The sequence below is a fragment of the Mustelus asterias genome, chromosome 2, assembly GCF_964213995.1.
Source record: "Mustelus asterias chromosome 2, sMusAst1.hap1.1, whole genome shotgun sequence".
Taxonomy (NCBI): Eukaryota; Metazoa; Chordata; class Chondrichthyes; order Carcharhiniformes; family Triakidae; genus Mustelus; species Mustelus asterias.
Genome location: NC_135802.1, coordinates 44232773 through 44251083, shown reverse-complemented (window position 1 = coordinate 44251083; position 18311 = coordinate 44232773). Strand labels below are relative to the sequence as shown.

General features: G+C 42.4%; 1 protein-coding gene across 1 annotated transcript in view; it reads right to left on the bottom strand.

Annotated features, from left to right (window-relative positions):
- LOC144480685 (uncharacterized protein C10orf67, mitochondrial-like) overlaps positions 1-18311 on the bottom strand; it is a 187290-nt gene that overhangs the window by 48629 nt on the left and 120350 nt on the right. The window contains exons 7-9 of the mRNA XM_078200283.1: positions 17923-17981; positions 17620-17685; positions 731-784 (exon numbers count right to left, since the gene is read on the bottom strand). Coding sequence (XP_078056409.1) covers positions 731-784; positions 17620-17685; positions 17923-17981 — 179 coding nt within the window. The remainder of the gene's footprint in view (positions 1-730; positions 785-17619; positions 17686-17922; positions 17982-18311) is intronic.

Below are 18311 nucleotides of genomic sequence, written 5' to 3'. Positions count from 1 at the left end.
CTCTATCACTGCTACTTACTTGCTTAATCTCTACATTTAACATTCTACCACCTCACAGCTGTGACTATAATAAGTATAGTAATAAAAGTAAAGATGATATGAAACTACAACAGATTTCCTTAAAAATAAATTGGGGTGGATAGCTCTCTTAACTTTTATAACAAAGTTCTCTCTCAATTCCTTGCCACCCCATTTGTAAAATGCTAGTTTCCCCCTTTGTATTTTCTGTTTTTGTTAGTAATACATGGTCCAGTAATATTTGTTAGTAATAGATGGTCCAGCTAATGCTATTCTTTTTGTCAGTTTTAAGCAGTTTGTCTAAACCTGTATAAATTAAGTGACTACCAAGAGTAAGAGACAGATCAACGTGGAATAAATACTTACTGCTCTTCCTTTATGTAGCATGACTGATAAAACCAGGTTACTAATGATGCTGCAGTAAACAGACCAGTGTGCTATAATTCTTCCAGTTAAATGCTACCAGTAATTATACAATAAATAAAGCACTGAATGTTGCACAGTGACCATTTTTTCCATATCAGGATGAGTTTCATCTTAAATTCTTCAGTGCATCACCATCTTCCAGATAAAGATTTACTCTTCTGAGACATTGGTGCCAAGTGTGCTTTCTGCTGGCTAATCCAGATATTAAACACAGACATTGTTTTGTTCATGACAACACATACCTGATTGTTCGGAGAATCAGACTTGCTAGTCGTTGCCCACTTACCTTCATCTTTGCAGCAGTTAATGCGGTTTCCATTTTTAATTTCTGTGTTTCCAACTGTTAATACAAAAAAAATGGAATTTGTTCAGTGCTATACATCAGTCCCTGATCAGTGATTTCCTAAAAAATCCACATTGCTGTCAAACAATTAAACTTTCTTCCCTCATCTTTAAATTATTTTCTCCCTTGACCAGCACTGCACCACATACCTCTCTAGATTCTGCAAATTGAGCAAGTGTGAAAACAACATAGCTTGACATAGAAAATAGAGGCCACCTCAGCTCATTCATCCAGAAAAGATTTATAGTTTCCTACCATTATTAACAGTTACAATAGGTAAATATTGTAGTAGTTATAAAACTAAAAGGAATGAAACTGGACAGACCACCTGGCATTGACCTCGGCACTGGAAATGACAATGGCAAACACAGCCCTTCCAACCTTGCATAGTCCATCTTACTAACATCTAGGGGTTTGTGTGAACATAACATTCAAGGCTATGGGCCAAATGCTGGTAAATGGGATCAGGTGTGGGGGGGGGTCAGGCATTTCAATGCAACTTGATGGGCCGAAGGGCCACTTCTGCAGTGTACAATTCTATAATTCTATGAAATTGGGAGAGCTGTTTCTCAGGCTAGTCAAGCAACAGCCTGACATAAGTCATCCTCATGGAATCATACCTTACAGACAATGTCCCAGACACCACCATCACCATTCCTCGGTATGTCCTGTGCCACCGGCAGGACAGACACAGCAGAGGTGGCGCGGCACAATCGTATAATGAAGTGAGTTGCCCTGGGAGTCCTGAACATTGACTCTTTACCCCATGAGGTCTCATGGCACCAGGTCAAACATGGACCAGGAAACCTCCGGCTGATTACTATACAATCCTCCCTCAGCTATTAAATCAGTACTCCCCCATGTTGAACACCACTTGGGGGAAGCACTGAGCGTGGCAAAGCCACAGAATGTACTCTGGGTGGAGGAATTCAATGTCCATCACCAAGTGCGGCTTGGTAGTACCACCACAGACTGAGCTGGTCAGATCCTGAAGGACATGGCTGCTAAACTGAGACTCTGGCAGGCGGTGAGGGAAACAACAAGAGGGAAAAACGTACTTAACCTCATCCTCACCAATTTGCCTACCACAGATGCATCTCTCCATGACAGTATCGGCAGGAGTGACCAACACACAGTGTGTGTGGAGACAAAGTCCTGTCTTCACATTGAGGATACCGCCATCGTGTTGTATGGCACCGCAACCATGCTAAATGTGATAGACTTTGAACAGATCTGGCAACTCAAAACTGGGCATCCATGAGGCACAGTAGGCCAGCAGCAGCAGCACAACTGTACTCAACCACAATCTGCAACCTCATGACCCGGCAAATCCCCCATTTTAGTATTACCAGGGATCAACCTTCGTTCAACGAAGAGTGCAGGAGAGCATGCGAGGAGCAACGCCAGGCATACCTAAAAGTGTGGTGTCAATCTGGTGAAGCTAAAACACATGACTACTTGTTGCCAAACAAAATATGCAGCAAGTAATAAACAGAGCTTAACGATTCCAAAACCAACAGATCAAATCTGAGCTCTGCAGTCCTGCCTCATCGAACCGGGAATGGTGGAGGACAATTAAACAACTCAATGGAACAGGAAGCTCCACAAATATCCCCATCTCAATGATGGAGGAGCCCAGCACATCAATACAAAAGATAGGGCTGGAGCATTCACAACAATCTTCAACCAGAAGTGCAGAGTGGATGATCCACCTCAGCCTCCTCCAGAGGTCCCCAGATGGCAGTCTTCAGCCAATCTGATTCACTCCACATGATATCAAGAAATGGAGTGGATACTGCAAAGGCTATATGGGTCCTGACAATGTTCCAGCAATAGTACTGAAGACTTGTGCTCCAGAACTTGTTCTATTCCTAGTCAAGCTATTCCAGTACAGCTACAACACTGGCATCTACCTGGCAATGTAGAAAATTGCCCAGGTATATCCCGGAAACAAGAAACAGGACAAATTCACTCCGGCCAATTACCTCCTCATCAGTCTATTCAGTAAAGTTATGGAAGAGGTCATCAGCAGTGCTAACAAGTGGCACTTACTCAGCAATAACCAGCTCACGGATGTTCAATTTGTGTTCTATCAGGATCACTCAGCTCCGGGCCTCATTACAGCCATGGTTCAAGCACGGACGAAAAAACTGAATGCCAGAGGTGAGGTGAGAGGACAATAAAGAAAGTTATCTCCGATTGCAACGGGATCTTGATCAATTGGGCCAGTGGGCTGACGAATGGCAGATGAAGTTTAATTTAGATAAATGCGAGGTGATGCATTTTGGTAGATTGAACCAGGGCAGGACTTACTCAGTTAATGGTAGGGCATTGGGGAGAGTTAAAGAACAAAGAGATCGAGGGGTACATGTTCATAGCTCCTTGAAAGTGGAGTCACAGGTGGACAGAGTGGTGAACAAGGCATTCAGCATGCTTGGTTTCATTGGTCAGAACATTGAATACAGGAGTTGGGACGTCTTGTTGAACTTGCACAAGACATTGGTAAGGCCACACTTGGAATACTGTGTACAGTTCTGGTCACCCTATTATAGAAAGGGGATTATTAAACTAGAAAGAGTGCAGAAAAGATCTACTAGGATGCTACCGAGACTTGATGGTTTGAGTTATAAGGAGAGGCTGGATAGACTGGGACCTTTTTCTTTGGAGCGTAGAAGGCTGAGGGGTGATCTTTTGGAGGTCTAAAAAATAATGAGGGGCACAGATCAGCTAGATAGTCAATATCTTTTCCCAAAGGTAGGGGAGTCTAAAACTAGAGGGCATAGGTGTCCAGAGGGGCAAATCTTTCACTAAGAGAGTGGTGAGTGTCTGGAACAAGCTGCCAGAAGTTGTAGTAGAGGCGGGTGCAATTTTGTCTTTTAAAAAGCATTTAGACAGTTACATGGGTAAGATGGGTATAGAGGAATATGGGCCAAATGCGGGCAATTGGGATTAGCTTAGGGGTTTAAAAAAAAAGGGCGGCATAGACAAGTTGGGCCGAAGGACCTGTTTCCATGCTGTAAACCTCTATGACTCTATGAGAGTGGCTGCCTTTGACATCAAGGCAGCATTGAGTATGACATCAAGGAGCTCTAGCAAAACTGGACTCAGTGAGAACCCTCTGTGGCTTGCAGTCATAACTTGCACAAAGGAAGATGGGTGTGGTTATAAGAGGTCCATTATCTCAGCTCCAGGACATCACAGAATAGTGTTGTAGGCCCAATCATCTTCATCTGCTTTATCAATGACCTTTCCTCTGTCATAAGGTCAGAAGTGGGCATGTTCACTGACGATTGCACAATGTTCAGTATCATTGTGAGTGAGTAACTCACCTCCTGACTCCCCAAAGCCTGTCCACCTACATGGCACCAGTCAGGAGTGTAATGGAATATTCACCACTTGCCTAGATGAGTGCAGCTCCAACAACATTGAAGAAACTTGACACCATTTAGGACAAAGCAGCCGGCTTGATTGTTTCCCCTTCCACAAACATTCAATCCCCCCACCACTGACAAACATGGTGACTTGGTTGGGAAGCAGGCTCTCGATCTAGCACTCTTGAACGCATTGCAGATGATGACTGCCAATATTATTAAAGTCATAGACATCAGGCTGGTTGTTTTGGCACAGAATATCAGTGCTCACACTGATGAACTGCAGAGTACCAGTAAGAGGCTTGGTGAAGGAAAGAATCCTTACTGTTGAGCATACAGCTTCCTCATATTGGAATTCCTGATATTGGAATAGTATTGATAGTGGAATTCCTGATATTGGAATAGTGTAGGTTAGATGGGCTTTAGATTGGTTTCACAGGTCGGCGCAACGAGGGCCGAAGGGCCTGTACTGCGCTGTAATGTTCTATGTTCATTTGAGGCCCGTTTGCAATCCTTGGAAATTCAGCTGCATGGTATGTCAGATATTCTGATAAATCTGGAGAACCGGGGTCAGAGGAAGAATATCCGTGTGATCTGTTTTCCAGAAGGAGCTGTGGGTAAGCCCCCTGTTCATTTTTTTGAGAGCTGGCTATCACGTTTTCTCAATCTCAATGCAAAATCTGGGCGTATTAAGCTTGAAGGGGCACATAGTGTCCTGTCTTTAAGGCCTAGAGACAACCAACAATCCTGGCCTATTATCATGCATTTTTGTAACTTCAGAGATAACCAAGGAGTAGTGGAAATGGCCAAACATGGCCTTGCTCTATGAGGAAGCAAAGGTCTCTTTTTTCCAAGACTTCTTGGCGGCGATACAACAAAGATGCAGAAGTTTTAATGAGGTTAGAAAACATCTGAAAGCTACTGGAATGCAGTAAGCCCTCCTATATCCTGCTATCAGGAGGGTTACTTTTGATGGAACTTTTAGGATGTTCAACAAGCCTGCTAAGACTTTGGCCTTTCTGGACTCCGTGGAAGGCTATTGTGAGAGTGTGGTGCCTTTAACGGGGCATTCCCTGAGGGCCACATGGTCAAGCCAGACCCTATGGAATGTCGAGGTGAGAAACTGAGCAAATTGAGTGCAAGAGTGTTCATCTAAGGTTGGGAAAGAATGGCAGTTGGAGCCAGGGAGGAGTGGCGTACAGTCACATCGTTATTCTGTCGAATCTTATTTGTATGTATAACAAATCATTGTGTTGGCTATAAAGCCTTTTTGTTCTGAAGCTTTGAGTAGTTGCCCTCAATTTATTACACTGGCGATGAATAAAAACTTCCCAGCGACTTGGGGATCACAGTGCACAGCTAGAGGGAAGAGAAATTGGCGCATCAAAGATAAGAAAAAGCAAGATACAGGCGCATATTAAAATGCCATTAATCAGGAAATTATAACATTTCAACCCTGAAGTAGAAAATTGGGGCCAGTTTTTTGAAAAGCTACATTACTTTTTTGTAGTGAATGAGATAACTGAAGAAAAGCAGAATGTTATTCTGCTCACATTTTGTGACCCACAGATTTACAGTTTAATCAGAAGTTCAACATAGCCTGATGCTCCAGACACACAAACTTTTGACCTGGTGATTTAGCTGGTTAAGAATCATTTCAACCCTAGACCCCCAATTATTATGTTGAGGTACGAATTTCACCCAGCAGTCCGAGAGCCAGGGTAGATAGTCTCAGGCTCCATGGCCAGATTGAGAGCATTTACAGAGCATTGCAGAATTTGACCCAGCTTTAGGGGAAATGTTGAGGGGCTGTTTGGTCTATGGTATGAACAGCCTGATTATACAATTGGCTGAGACTAGAATTTCACTAGAAAACGTTGTGGAGCTGGCCCAGGTGACTGAATATGCAGAACAGGGTGTAAGTGAATTGCAATGCCTGCTAAATGAAATAAACTGCTTGTGGCGGGAAACGGCTGGTGTGAAGGCCAACCCAAATGCAGGTACTGAAGAGTCCAATAAAAGAGATACAACATCGAGGGCAAAAGCCTCTATTCAGTGTGGGGAGAGCACAACCAAGAAGCCTGCCAATTTAGAAATTATGTACCATTCACAAGCATGGTGCAGAGTAAAGCTGTCAGGACAGAATGTGCAAATAAAAACCACGATTCATTTAACTCCAGTGAAGAAACAGGCTGAGGTGCCCGATAAGGGTTCTGAATCATCTAAAGATAAAGTAAAAGCCATAAAAGGTTCCACATCCCACAAATATCTCTGAATTAAAGTAATTTCTCAGAACAGTAAGCTATTACAGTAGGTTTCCACAAAATGTAACCACCTTAGCCCCAGTCTACAATTGTTAAAGAAACATCATGGAGATGGGGAGAAGACCTGAAAGAGACATTCACAAAAATCAAATAGGCTCTATAGTCGTTGACATTATTGGTGCATTACAATCCAACCAAGCCCTTGTTGGTGACTTCTGATGCATCACCATATGGAGAGGGAGCAGTTTTGTCCCACAGAATGCTTGATGCAGCAAATGGCAATTGCCTTTGCCTTAAGGACGTTTTCTGATATGGAACAAAAATGTTCCCAAATCAATAAGGAAAGCTTGGCGGTCATATATACAGTCAAAAATTTCATCAGTGCCGCCAATAGCTTCAGCAAGAGTACAGAGGTGGGCACTCTTATTGGCCAGGGATACAGATATTAAATGCGGATGCGCTTAGCAGGTTGGCACCACCAGTTCCACAAGAAGTAGTGCTGCCACTGCATATGATAGAGTCCTTGCTGGTCTCAGCAAAGCACATAAGGATTGGACAGATAGAGACCCAATATTATCAAAGTTTAAAAAAGATGGTGATGTAAGGGTGGCGATGTGAGAAGTCAGAGCTGTTAAAGCCCTACCAGCAAAAGAGGAAGGAGATAACTTGTGAATACAGGGTATTGTTGTAGGAAGCTAGGGTTATAGTCCCGCACGAAGGAAGATGGCTATTGTTGCAAGACCTACACAACTCACATCCGGCTCAAAGCAGAATGAAATTACTAGCCAAAAGTTATATGTGGTGGCTGGGCCTTGATACAGATATAGAGAGTATGGTTAGTTAATGTTCCAGTTGTCAAGCTAAACAGGCCACTGCAACTGCGGAAGTGGCCGGGGTGACCCTGGGCAAGAATACATATTTTGCAAGACTCTTTATGGACCATATGTTTCTGATTCTAGTGGCTGCACATTGAAACATAGAAACCAGCCATTTGGCCTTTGAGCCTGCTCCACCATTCATTATGATCATGGCTGATCATCAAATTCAATGTCCTGATCCTCCCTTTCCACCCATACCACTAAGAGCTGTATCTAATTTCTTCTTGAAACCAGACAACATTTTGGCCTCACTACTTTCTGTGGTAGTGAATTCCACATATTCACCACTCACTGGCTGAAGAAATTTCTCCTCAACTTAGTTCTAAAAGGTTTACCTCTTATCCTCAAACTATGACCTCTAGTTCTGGAATTGCCCACCATCAAGAAGATTCTTTCTGAATCTACCCTGTCTAACACTGTTACAATTTTATAAGTTTCTATGAGATCCCATCTCACTCTTCTAAACTCCAGTGAATATAATCCCAACCAATTTAGTCTCTCCTCATATGACAGACTTGCCATCCCAGGAATCAGTCTGGTAAACCTTCGCTGTGCTCCCTCTATAGTAATCCTTCCTATGTTTCCTCAGATAAGGAAACCAAAATTGCACACAATACTCCAGATGTGGCCTCACCATCACTCTATATAATTGCAGTAAAACATCTCTATCCCTATACTCAAATCCTCTCGCTATGAAGGCCAACATACCATTTGCCTTCTTTACTGACTGCTGTACCTGCATGCTTACTTTCAGTAACTGATGCATGAGGGCACCAAAGCCTCGCTCAATTTACACCCATTCAAGTAATAATCTGTCTTCCTATTATTGTTATCAAAGTGGATAATCTCACATTTATCCACATTATACTGGATTTGCCATGAATATGCCCACACACTCAGCCTGTCCAAATCACACTGAAGCATCTTTGCATCCTCCTTCACAGCTCACCCTCAAAACCAACTTTGTATTATCTGCAAATCATCTGCATATCATCTGTGGGCAGCACGGTGGCATAGTGGTTAGCATTGCTGCCTCACAACGCCAGGGACCCAAGTTCAATTCCTGGCTTGGGTCACTGTCTGTGCGGAGTCTGCACGTTCTCTCCGTGTCTGCGTGGGTTTCCTCTGGGTACTCTGGTTTCCTGCCACAATCTGATGGATGTACATTGACCTGAACAGGTGCCGGAGTGTGGCGACCACGGAAATTTCACAATAACTTCATTGTGGTGTTAATGTAAGCCTTACTTGTGATTAATAAGTAAACTTTAAATTTTGAGATAATACATTTCATTCCCTCTTCCAAATCATTAATAAATGTATTATCTCCAAATATTCACAGTTGCAATGGCTGGATGTCCAGTTGATGAAGTCTACCATAGCCACTGCCACCATTGATAAATTGAGAAAAATCTTTGCCATTCATGGGACCCTGGAGGTCTTAGCATTTGACAATGGTACATCCTTCACAGTGGAGTAATTTCATTAATTTGTAAAATCAAATGGCATTCTCCATGTTAGGTCAGCACCTTACCATCCAGAATCAAATTGGTTCGTGCAACATTCCGTGCAAGCCTTCAAGGCCTCAATGAAGAAACAAGTTAATAAACCTCTACCTTTATGGATCACCAGCTTTTTGTTATCTGACAACACCAAGCAAAATGTGACCACGGGGGTCATGCCAGCTGAACTGCTACTGGTTCATTATTTAAAGACACTGTTGAATGTGATAGTTCCAAATTTGGTGGGGAGCATGGATGCTAGATAAGCCTCTCAGAAAGAAAATCACGATCAAGGAAGAATGACAGAGTCTTCCAAGATGAAGATTTAGTCATGTTAAGAAATTTTGCAGCAGGACCAGCATGGGTAGCGACTAATGGATAAAGTCACCATTGTCCCAGATGACCATAGGCAGTGATTGGTGGTGATTTAACCTGAGGATTATCACACCTCAGGCGAGGCAAGGTTGAAAAGGAGGGCCTTCATGAATAACCTTAGCCGATACAGGAATTGAACTCATGCTGTTGACATCACTCCGCATCACTAGCCAGTCATCCAGCCAGCTGAGCTACACCGACACCCCATGGTGGCTGGAAAGAGCATAGAAATGACAGGGCTGGTCTCTTATATTGTAGAGATGCAAGGATGGCACATCAAGAGACATGTAGATCACCTGAGAAGGAGAGCAGTGCCTGATACAAGGGATCAACAGGTGACTCCAGCAGAACATGTAGATCCGCCTGGATTGGGAGTGAGGATCCCAATCATAAATGTGGAACCGGAGCATCTAGTTGTTTCAGTAATGGAGAATATGGTAGCTACCAAGGATGATTTAGACCCTGGATTGATGAGTTTGCCATTTGCCTCGACCCGACCTGATTTTTCATATCCAGACTAACCTAGCTCAGAGTTGAGATATCCTGTAAGAGTTCGGAAGTTGCCAGGCTGACAAAACCTATACCAAGTGCCATGTGCATAGATCCCTGAAAGTTGGCACCCAGGTTGATAGGGTTGTTAAGAAGGCGTACGGTGTGTTAGCTTTTATTAGTAGAGGGATTGAGTTTCGGAGCCATGAGGTCATGTTGCAGCTGTACAAAACTCTGGTGCGGCCGCACTTGGAGTATTGCGTACAGTTCTGGTCACCGCATTATAGGAAGGATGTGGAAGCATTGGAAAAGGTGCAGAGGAGATTTACCAGGATGTTGCCTGGTATGGGGGAAGGTCTTATGAGGAAAGGCTGAGGGACTTGAGGCTGTTTTCGTTAGAGAGAAGAAGGTTAAGAGATGACTTAATAGAGGCATATAAGATGATCAGAGGATTAGATAGGGTGGACAGTGAGAGCCTTTTTCCTCGGATGGTGATGGCTAGTACGAGGGGACATAGCTTTAAATTGAGGGGTGATAGATATAGGACAGATGTCAGAGGTAGGTTCTTTACTCAGAGAGTAGTAAGAGCGTGGAATGCCCTGCCTGCAACAGTAGTGGACTCGCCAACATTAAGGGCATTTAAATGGTCATTGGATAAACATATGGATGATATTGGAATAGTGTAGGTTAGATGGGCTTTAGATTGGTTTCACTGGTCGGTGCAACATCGAGGGCCGAAGGGCCTGTACTGCGCTGTAATGTTCTATGTTCTATGTTCTAAGTTTTCATGGGGATTTCCCCTGATGTTTTTCTGTGAATTGTTGCTTATGCTAATGATGTGTTTTTTTTTGTTTTCCTCTTAGGTGATTTCAGAAGATGGGGGGGAAGGAATGTGGTTGTGTAGCCCCTTTAAGCGGCCATTCTTTGAGGGTCATGTGGTTGGGCCGGACACTACGGAGTGTCGAGGCGGGAAGCTGAGCCAAGCTTGATCCAACTATATCCTCGTGCCAAAAATGCAAGGTGGGTATAGGGTGGACTATCTGCATTGCTTCTGATCCTGTGTCAAAATTAAAACCTATGGTTTACTGTCAAAGAACAAAGAGCAAAGAAAATTACAGCACAGGAACAGGCCCTTCGGCCCTCCAAGCCTGCACCGACCATGCTACCTGACTGAACTAAAACCCCTTACCCTTCCGGGGACCATATCCCTCTATTCCCATCCTATTCATGTATGTGTCAAAACGCCCCTTAAAAGTCACTATCGTATCTGCTTCCACTACCTCCCCCGGCAGTAGGTTTCAGGCACCCACCACCCTCTGTGTAAAAAACTTGCCCCTCGCACCTTAAACTTTTGCCCCATAGTAATTGACTTTTCCACCCTGGGAGAAAGCTTCTGACTATCCACTTTGTCCATGCCCCTCATAATCTTGTAGACCTCTATCAGGTCACCCCCTCAACCTTCGTCGTTCCAGTGAGAACAAACCAAGTTTCTCCAATCTCTCCTCATAGCTAATGCTCTCCATACCAGGCAACATCCTGGTAAATCTTTTCTTACCCTCTCCAAAGCCTCCACATCCTTCTGGTAGCATGGCAACCAGAATTGAATACCATATTCCAAGTGCAGTCTAACTAAGATTGTATAAAGCTGCAACATTACTTGCCAATTTTTAAACTCAATGCCCCGGCCGATGAAGGCAAGCATGCCTTATGCCTTCTTGACTACCTTTTCCACCTGCGTTGCCACTTTCAGTGACCTGTGTACCTGTACACCCAGATCCCTCTGCCTATCAATACTCTTAAGGGCTCTGCCATTTCCCATCTGCATTAGACCTTCCAAAATGCATTACCTCACATTTGTCCTTAAAGAGCTTGAGAAGATTTTCAATATGGCCTCAGAACATAAGAACATAAGAACATAAGAAATAGGAGCAGGAGTAGGCCATCTAGCCCCTCGAGCCTGCCCCGCCACTCAATAAGATCATGGCTGATCTGACGTGGATCAGTACCACTTACCCGCCTGATCCCCATAACCCTTAATTCCCTTACCGATCAGGAATCCATCCATCCGCGCTTTAAACATATTCAGCGAGGTAGCCTCCACCACCTCAGTGGGCAGAGAATTCCAGAGATTCACCACCCTCTGGGAGAAGAAGTTGCTCCTCAACTCTGTCTTAAACCGACCCCCCTTTATTTTGAGGCTGTGTCCTCTAGTTTTAACTTCCTTACTAAGTGGAAAGAATCTCTCCGCCTCCACCCTATCCAGCCCCCGCATTATCTTATAAGTCTCCATAAGATCCCCCCTCATCCTTCTAAACTCCAACGAGTACAAACCCAATCTCCTCAGCCTCTCCTCATAATCCAAACCCCTCATCTCTGGTATCAACCTGGTGAACCTTCTCTGCACTCCCTCCAATGCCAATATATCCTTCCTCATATAAGGGGACCAATACTGCACACAGTATTCCAGCTGCGGCCTCACCAATGCCCTGTACAGGTGCATCAAGACATCCCTGCTTTTATATTCTATCCCCCTCGCAATATAGGCCAACATCCCATTTGCCTTCTTGATCACCTGTTGTACCTGCAGACTGGGCTTTTGCGTCTCATGCACAAGGAGCCCCGGGTCCCTTTGCACGGTAGCATGTTTTAATCCTTTGCATTTAATTCTGGGTCTCCCAGATATAAAAATAATTGATAATAATGGGAAAAGGCTGTTTACTATCCTAACATTTGTAGCATGAGAAAATAACTTTTGCTCATGGATTAGTGCTAAATCTCCTTCAATTCAGAATTAGCATAAAATTATGGAATGTATCCCAATGGAACTCCTGACTTATCAATTAGATAGATGCTGGAAGGTACAGGGCCTCCAGCTCAAATTTTTAGGATCTGCATTGTCTGACATACTCCTACAAGGTTTTCCATAAGGCATGTAGCTCTGTCACCATTATCCTCAAAGTGAGGGTAAGCACCACTATGTCTTTTTCTGACTTTATCCTGCTATCCCTATTCTCTGAAATATCCTTTCATTGTGATGGGAGGTGCTCGCTGCATTTTATTACCCAAACCAACTGTGTTGGTTTTTTCCTGTCTTTTTCTGTATGTATTTGTGGGAAAATGATCATGCTGTACTGTATCAGTTTTTGAGGGTTTCATAGAATCATAGAATCCCCACAGTATAGAAGGAGGCCATTCAGTCCATCGAGTTTGCATAATCCCACCCCGACCCTGTCCCCACAATCCCACCCATTTACCCTACTAACCCCCTGACACTAAAGGGCAATTTAGCATGGCCAATCAACCTAACCCGCACATCTTTGGACTTTGGCAGGAAACCCGGAGGAAACCCACGCAGACACGGGGAGAATGTGCAACTCCACACAGACAGTGACTCAAGCGGGAATCAAATCCGAGTCCCTGGTGCTGTGAGGCAGTGGTGCTAACCACTGTGCCAAAGTGCCACCCCGTTTGTTGCGCTATTTGTAAAAAAGGGAAAAATCTTCACTAAAAATACATTTTTAAGAAACTACTTCAAAGTGAGTGGCAATAAATCTGGGAAAAGCAGTAGCCAGCACCAGTTCACCCACCTCCCTTGATGTGGCAGATGCTTGAGAAGTATCAACATTGGTGTGCTATGCTTGCCAGGACCATATGAACAATAAGCAAGAGTAGGCCATTCAGCACCTCAAGCCTCCTCTGCCATTTAATAAAACCATGGCTGATCTGATAGTACCCTCAAATCTGTATCCATCCATAAGACCATAAGACATAGGAGCAGAATTAGGCCGCATGGCCCATCGAGTCTGCTCCGCCATTCAATCATGGCTGATTTTTTTCTCATCCCCATTCTCTTGCCTTTTCCCCATAACCCCTGATCCCCTTATTAATCAAGAATCTATCTAGCTCTGTCTTAAAGACACTCAATGACCCGGCCTCCACAGCCATCTGCGGCAAAGAGTTCCACAGGTTCACCACTCTCTGGCTGAAGAAATTCCTCCTTATCTCTGTTCTAAAGGATCGTCCCTTTAGCCTGAGGTTGTGCCCTCTGGTTCTAGTTTTTCCTACTAGTGGAAACATCCTCTCCACGTCCACTCTATCCAGGCCTCGCAGTATCCTGTAAGTTTCAATAAGAATCTATCCAGTTCTGCCTTAAAAAACAAAATATTTGTTAGGGATTTGGAAGTTACCGAGGTGGACAGTGAATTTGAGATGAAAACAAAATAATAAACAAAACAGGATCAGCAGGCATCTAGAGAATTAACTGAGATGCGATCTGCCCAGTAACAAGATTAGAAAGTGTGAGATCGGTGTGGCTATACAAAATGATAACCTCTGAAGGCAAGGAATTTGCGAAATAGACAACCAAATCCACTGGGTAGCATATCAAAGGGGTTGAACAGTAATACTGTTAGCACCCTCAGTGGGGAAGGAAGCTAGTTTCCATCCAACAGCCAGACAGGCCAAAATTTTCAGAGAAGCAAGTTCCATCTATGAAAGGCCTATTCCATCTAATGTTTAGAGCCACGGCAGATATTCTTCTCTAAAAGATGCAGTTTTGTACCTTCACTGAACCAGTAAAAGATATTTTCCCAGACTTGGTTATCTGGGCTGTATTGTGTGGTAACTATGAGTTGGATTTGACTTATAGAGTTATTGAAGTGGATGTTGTTTGGGAAAAGGAGTATCGTGATAAGCTCAGGGATTGTGGCTAGTGTAGTGCATGTTAGTCTTTCTTTTACTTTAATAAATACTCTTTATTAAGGACTGGTTGCTCACTGGGTTGTACATGTTTTTCACGTTATTCCAAAGAAACATATGTCATTAAGAATCAGTGATTCAAGCTATCCTTCGGAGTTTTGAGACACTCTTACAGGTAACATTGGCAGTGTTTTTAACATATTCAAATTCTCTGCTTCCACCACATTTCAAAGAGTTCCAAAGACTCACAACGCACAGAGAAAAAAAGTCTCATCTCCATTTTAATTTTTAAACTGTGACCTCTAGTTCTAGATTCTCTCACAAGAGAAAACATCTGCTTCACATCCACCCTGTCAAGACCCCTCAGGATCTTACATGTTTCAATCAAGTTGCCTCTTACTCTTCTAAATCCCAGCAGAAACAAGCCGAGCCTGGCCAACCTTTCCTCGTAAGACAACCCACCTAGTCCAGGTATTAGTCTGATAAACCTTCTCTGAACTGCTCCCAACACATTTACATCTTTCCTCAAATAAGATGACGAGTGCTGCATACAGTGTTCCAGTGTGGCCTCACCAGTGTCCTGTACAACTGAATAACCTCCCTATTTTTGTGGTCCCCATCAGAATTCAAAGTAGTATTACTGCATGATTCAAAAATATGAGGTAATGTATGACATAGGACATATTGCCAAAGGGGTACAAAAGTAAAAGCATCACAATTGATAGGAGTGACATTAGATTCACTCACATATGAGGTAGATCATGAGTGTATCCTGGGATATATAACATTTTGGTAGATTATATTTGATGGCTTTGCTATCTTTTGGCACAGAAACTTAAAATGGTAATAAAACTAAATTATAAATTGAACTTTGAAGCATATCTAATGAAAACACAGCTACCAAATGGCACCTTACCGAATTCTGATTGAAGGATAAAGAAATCTACACCTATCTATGGTGAAATTTATATTGAAGATAGAATAAAGAACTGGTATGTTCTTACTTTAGGTAGATAAGATATGCCATAAATACTTCAGCCCTTATTTACCATTGGCTAATAAAAGCAGTTCAAGTAAATCATTTGAACTATCTCAATAAGCTTCTGGAAAAAAGCAGTAGTAATTGTTTTTGAAATTGATGTATATAGATTCATCAAGACTTGGCACAATCTACTGCAAATAAGAAGTAGGTAAACACAGTAGCAAGTGCTGAATTCTCATAACAGTCTGTTATTTATTAAAATTCCATTTCATGTGAAGGCAAATTTTATTTTCCTGGACATTCAATCTCCAGCAACTATAGCATTTAACCAGAGTGTGGTTGGAGCAGTGGCAAATACTAAATGTTCTGCCATACAGTTCAGTGTTGAAACAATTCTAATTTTCTATTTTAGATAAAAACCTGGATTTATAAATTCAATTAAACGTGGCCATACTGGTACAGGATACCGTCAGATGAATTTTAACATGAATACATACAAAATGCTCACATAAGAGGAGAAAAAAGGTGACAGTCCACGAGCGGCGTTAAAATAGTTATGGGCAAAGTTGAAGGACTCCTAGAAATCTTTGCTTGTAAAGCTAAACATCTCCAACAATGGAGAGAATAAATCAATTAAGCCAACTAGATGTTGAACTATCCAGCCAAAGCAATAGAATACAGGTCAAGGAAGGTAGTGATCAAGTTCTCCAGCCAGATCACATGTTGAATACTTCATCTAGTTCTGGTTGCCAAGAAGGAAGAAATGTATTCAAGCATTGGAAACTTTGTAGAGAATAGCCATAAAGCTATTCCCAATGTTGCTATTTCAGGGATAAGAGTTATGAGAAAAGACAAAAAGAACTTTAATTTTCAGCAAAGCAAGGTAGTACCTGGGAGATTAACATATTTTATTTACTTATTATCATAAGTAGGCTTACATTGACATTGCAATGAAGTTACTATGAAAATCCCCTAGTCACCACATTCTGGCACCTGTTCAGGTACACTGAGGGAGAATTTAGCATGGCCAATGCACCTAACCAGCATGTCTTTCGAACTGTGGGAGGAAACCGGAGCACCCGGAGGAAACCCACGCAGACTCCACACAGACAGTGACCTAAGCCAGGAATTGAACCCGGGTCCCTGTTACTGTGAGGCAGTAGTGCTAACCACTGTGCCACCGCGCTGCCTGTATATGGAGTTATAAGAGATTGCTAATAGTATTATAAGAAGTTAACCCACAAAATACTTTTAAATTGAACTGTGGGAATAGATCTAGGGGATTATAGGTTCCGACTGGAAAATGCTAATGTTAGACCAGGTGTCAAAAAATTCTCACTCATACACAAAACAATCAACATCTGGAATAAACTTCTATATAGAACTGTGGAGGAAAAAACACTGGAAGGACAAAAGAATGTTATAATTTGAGGGAGAGGCAGAAGGGGTGGGAGGAGAGGGAGAGATACACAATAGGATTTATCTGGATGAATGAATCAAGCCTTCCTCATCCACAATTATTTTGTAATACCAACTGACATATCAATGTCAATTATGCTGGACACAATGGGGCAAATTTCCCAATCCTGCCCACCGCGGGAATCATTGTGGGTGGGACAGAAAATTTGGCAGGCGATTTAATGGTCCATTAACCTCAAGGTGGGAATTTTGGTCTCCCAATGATAGGGGGAAAGAGAGTAAGAAGAAACAGTTTTGTTTTATGTTTTCATGATATCCTTTTTTCAGAAAATTCCATTTCATGCAAGAAACAGGGTAGTAGAAAAAGTTTGCTTTTGAGTGTAGTTTACACTGGAACGATTCCAAAACCAACTTTTGCAATGTTAGCAGCATGACTATGAGTTGCATAGAACAGAATCTAGTCCATGTTGATCTTCCAGTTCAAAAGTTATTTTCCCCGTAATCTAAAAATCATGTCAATCAAGTTATAGCGTCATGGATATGTCATAAAAATATTCAGAGGACTTGACTAGACGTTTAAAGCCTGGATAAACCTAAAATGTTTTCAATTTATGTTTGCAAGTATTTTCAGATCACCTTCATACAGGAGCATACATAAGGCCTAATTTATAGCAGCAATCTTTTGGCATTTGAATTCAACATAATGTTTTCACTAACTTAAGATGCAAACATGTAGATATAAATGAAACCATGAGCGTAAATATTGCAAATAATATAAAATTGACTGCAGTGCGGTAAACTACGTAGTCATTATTGCAATAATCAATGAAAATTATGTAGCTCAATAGTTTACTCACCATTCTTTCCCTTTTGGATTCCTCAGCTTGCAATTGTATTTTCAAATACTCTTCAGATGCTAACAACTACAACCAGAGAACAAGGTTACCAGTGATCACCAACTCACGGAAGTTAAACACCTATTATTCTTCCTTACTCCTTACATTTGATTCAGCAGGACATCTATATTTTGTGGCATTGCACTGATAAACATGGTTTATGTGTACACTCATTATGTATTTTAGTTTAAATGACATTTAAACATAATTCCTTAAGGTGAATCAAAAAGCACGTCATTTGATATTTGATAAAGGAAACATTACCTTTCGTATTGCAGTCAAAGATTTTTCAGTTTTCTCTCTTAGTCCCATAATCTCCTGCTCTGAAAATAAAGGAGAAGGGCAGACTGTGAAAATCAGATCTTCAGATGCTTGTGTTCCTTCTCAATGCTGAAGGTCAGACTCCAGAGCCTACTGGAATCCACGTTGGATGGAGCACCTAGCAGGATTCTAACCCTAAACACTACCCTTGACCTTCATTGCTTTGCCCCTGCTGTTTAGCCGGCTGGCCTAATGGATATTAGGTAGTAGTTCAAGGGCCAAGTGTGGCTGTGTGCCCAGCCCGTGAATGTCGTTCTCTGTTAGTCACAGCCAATACAAAGTGGTTTAGCAGGTGGTTCTTTATCTGCTCAAAGCAATTCTTATCAAAAGCA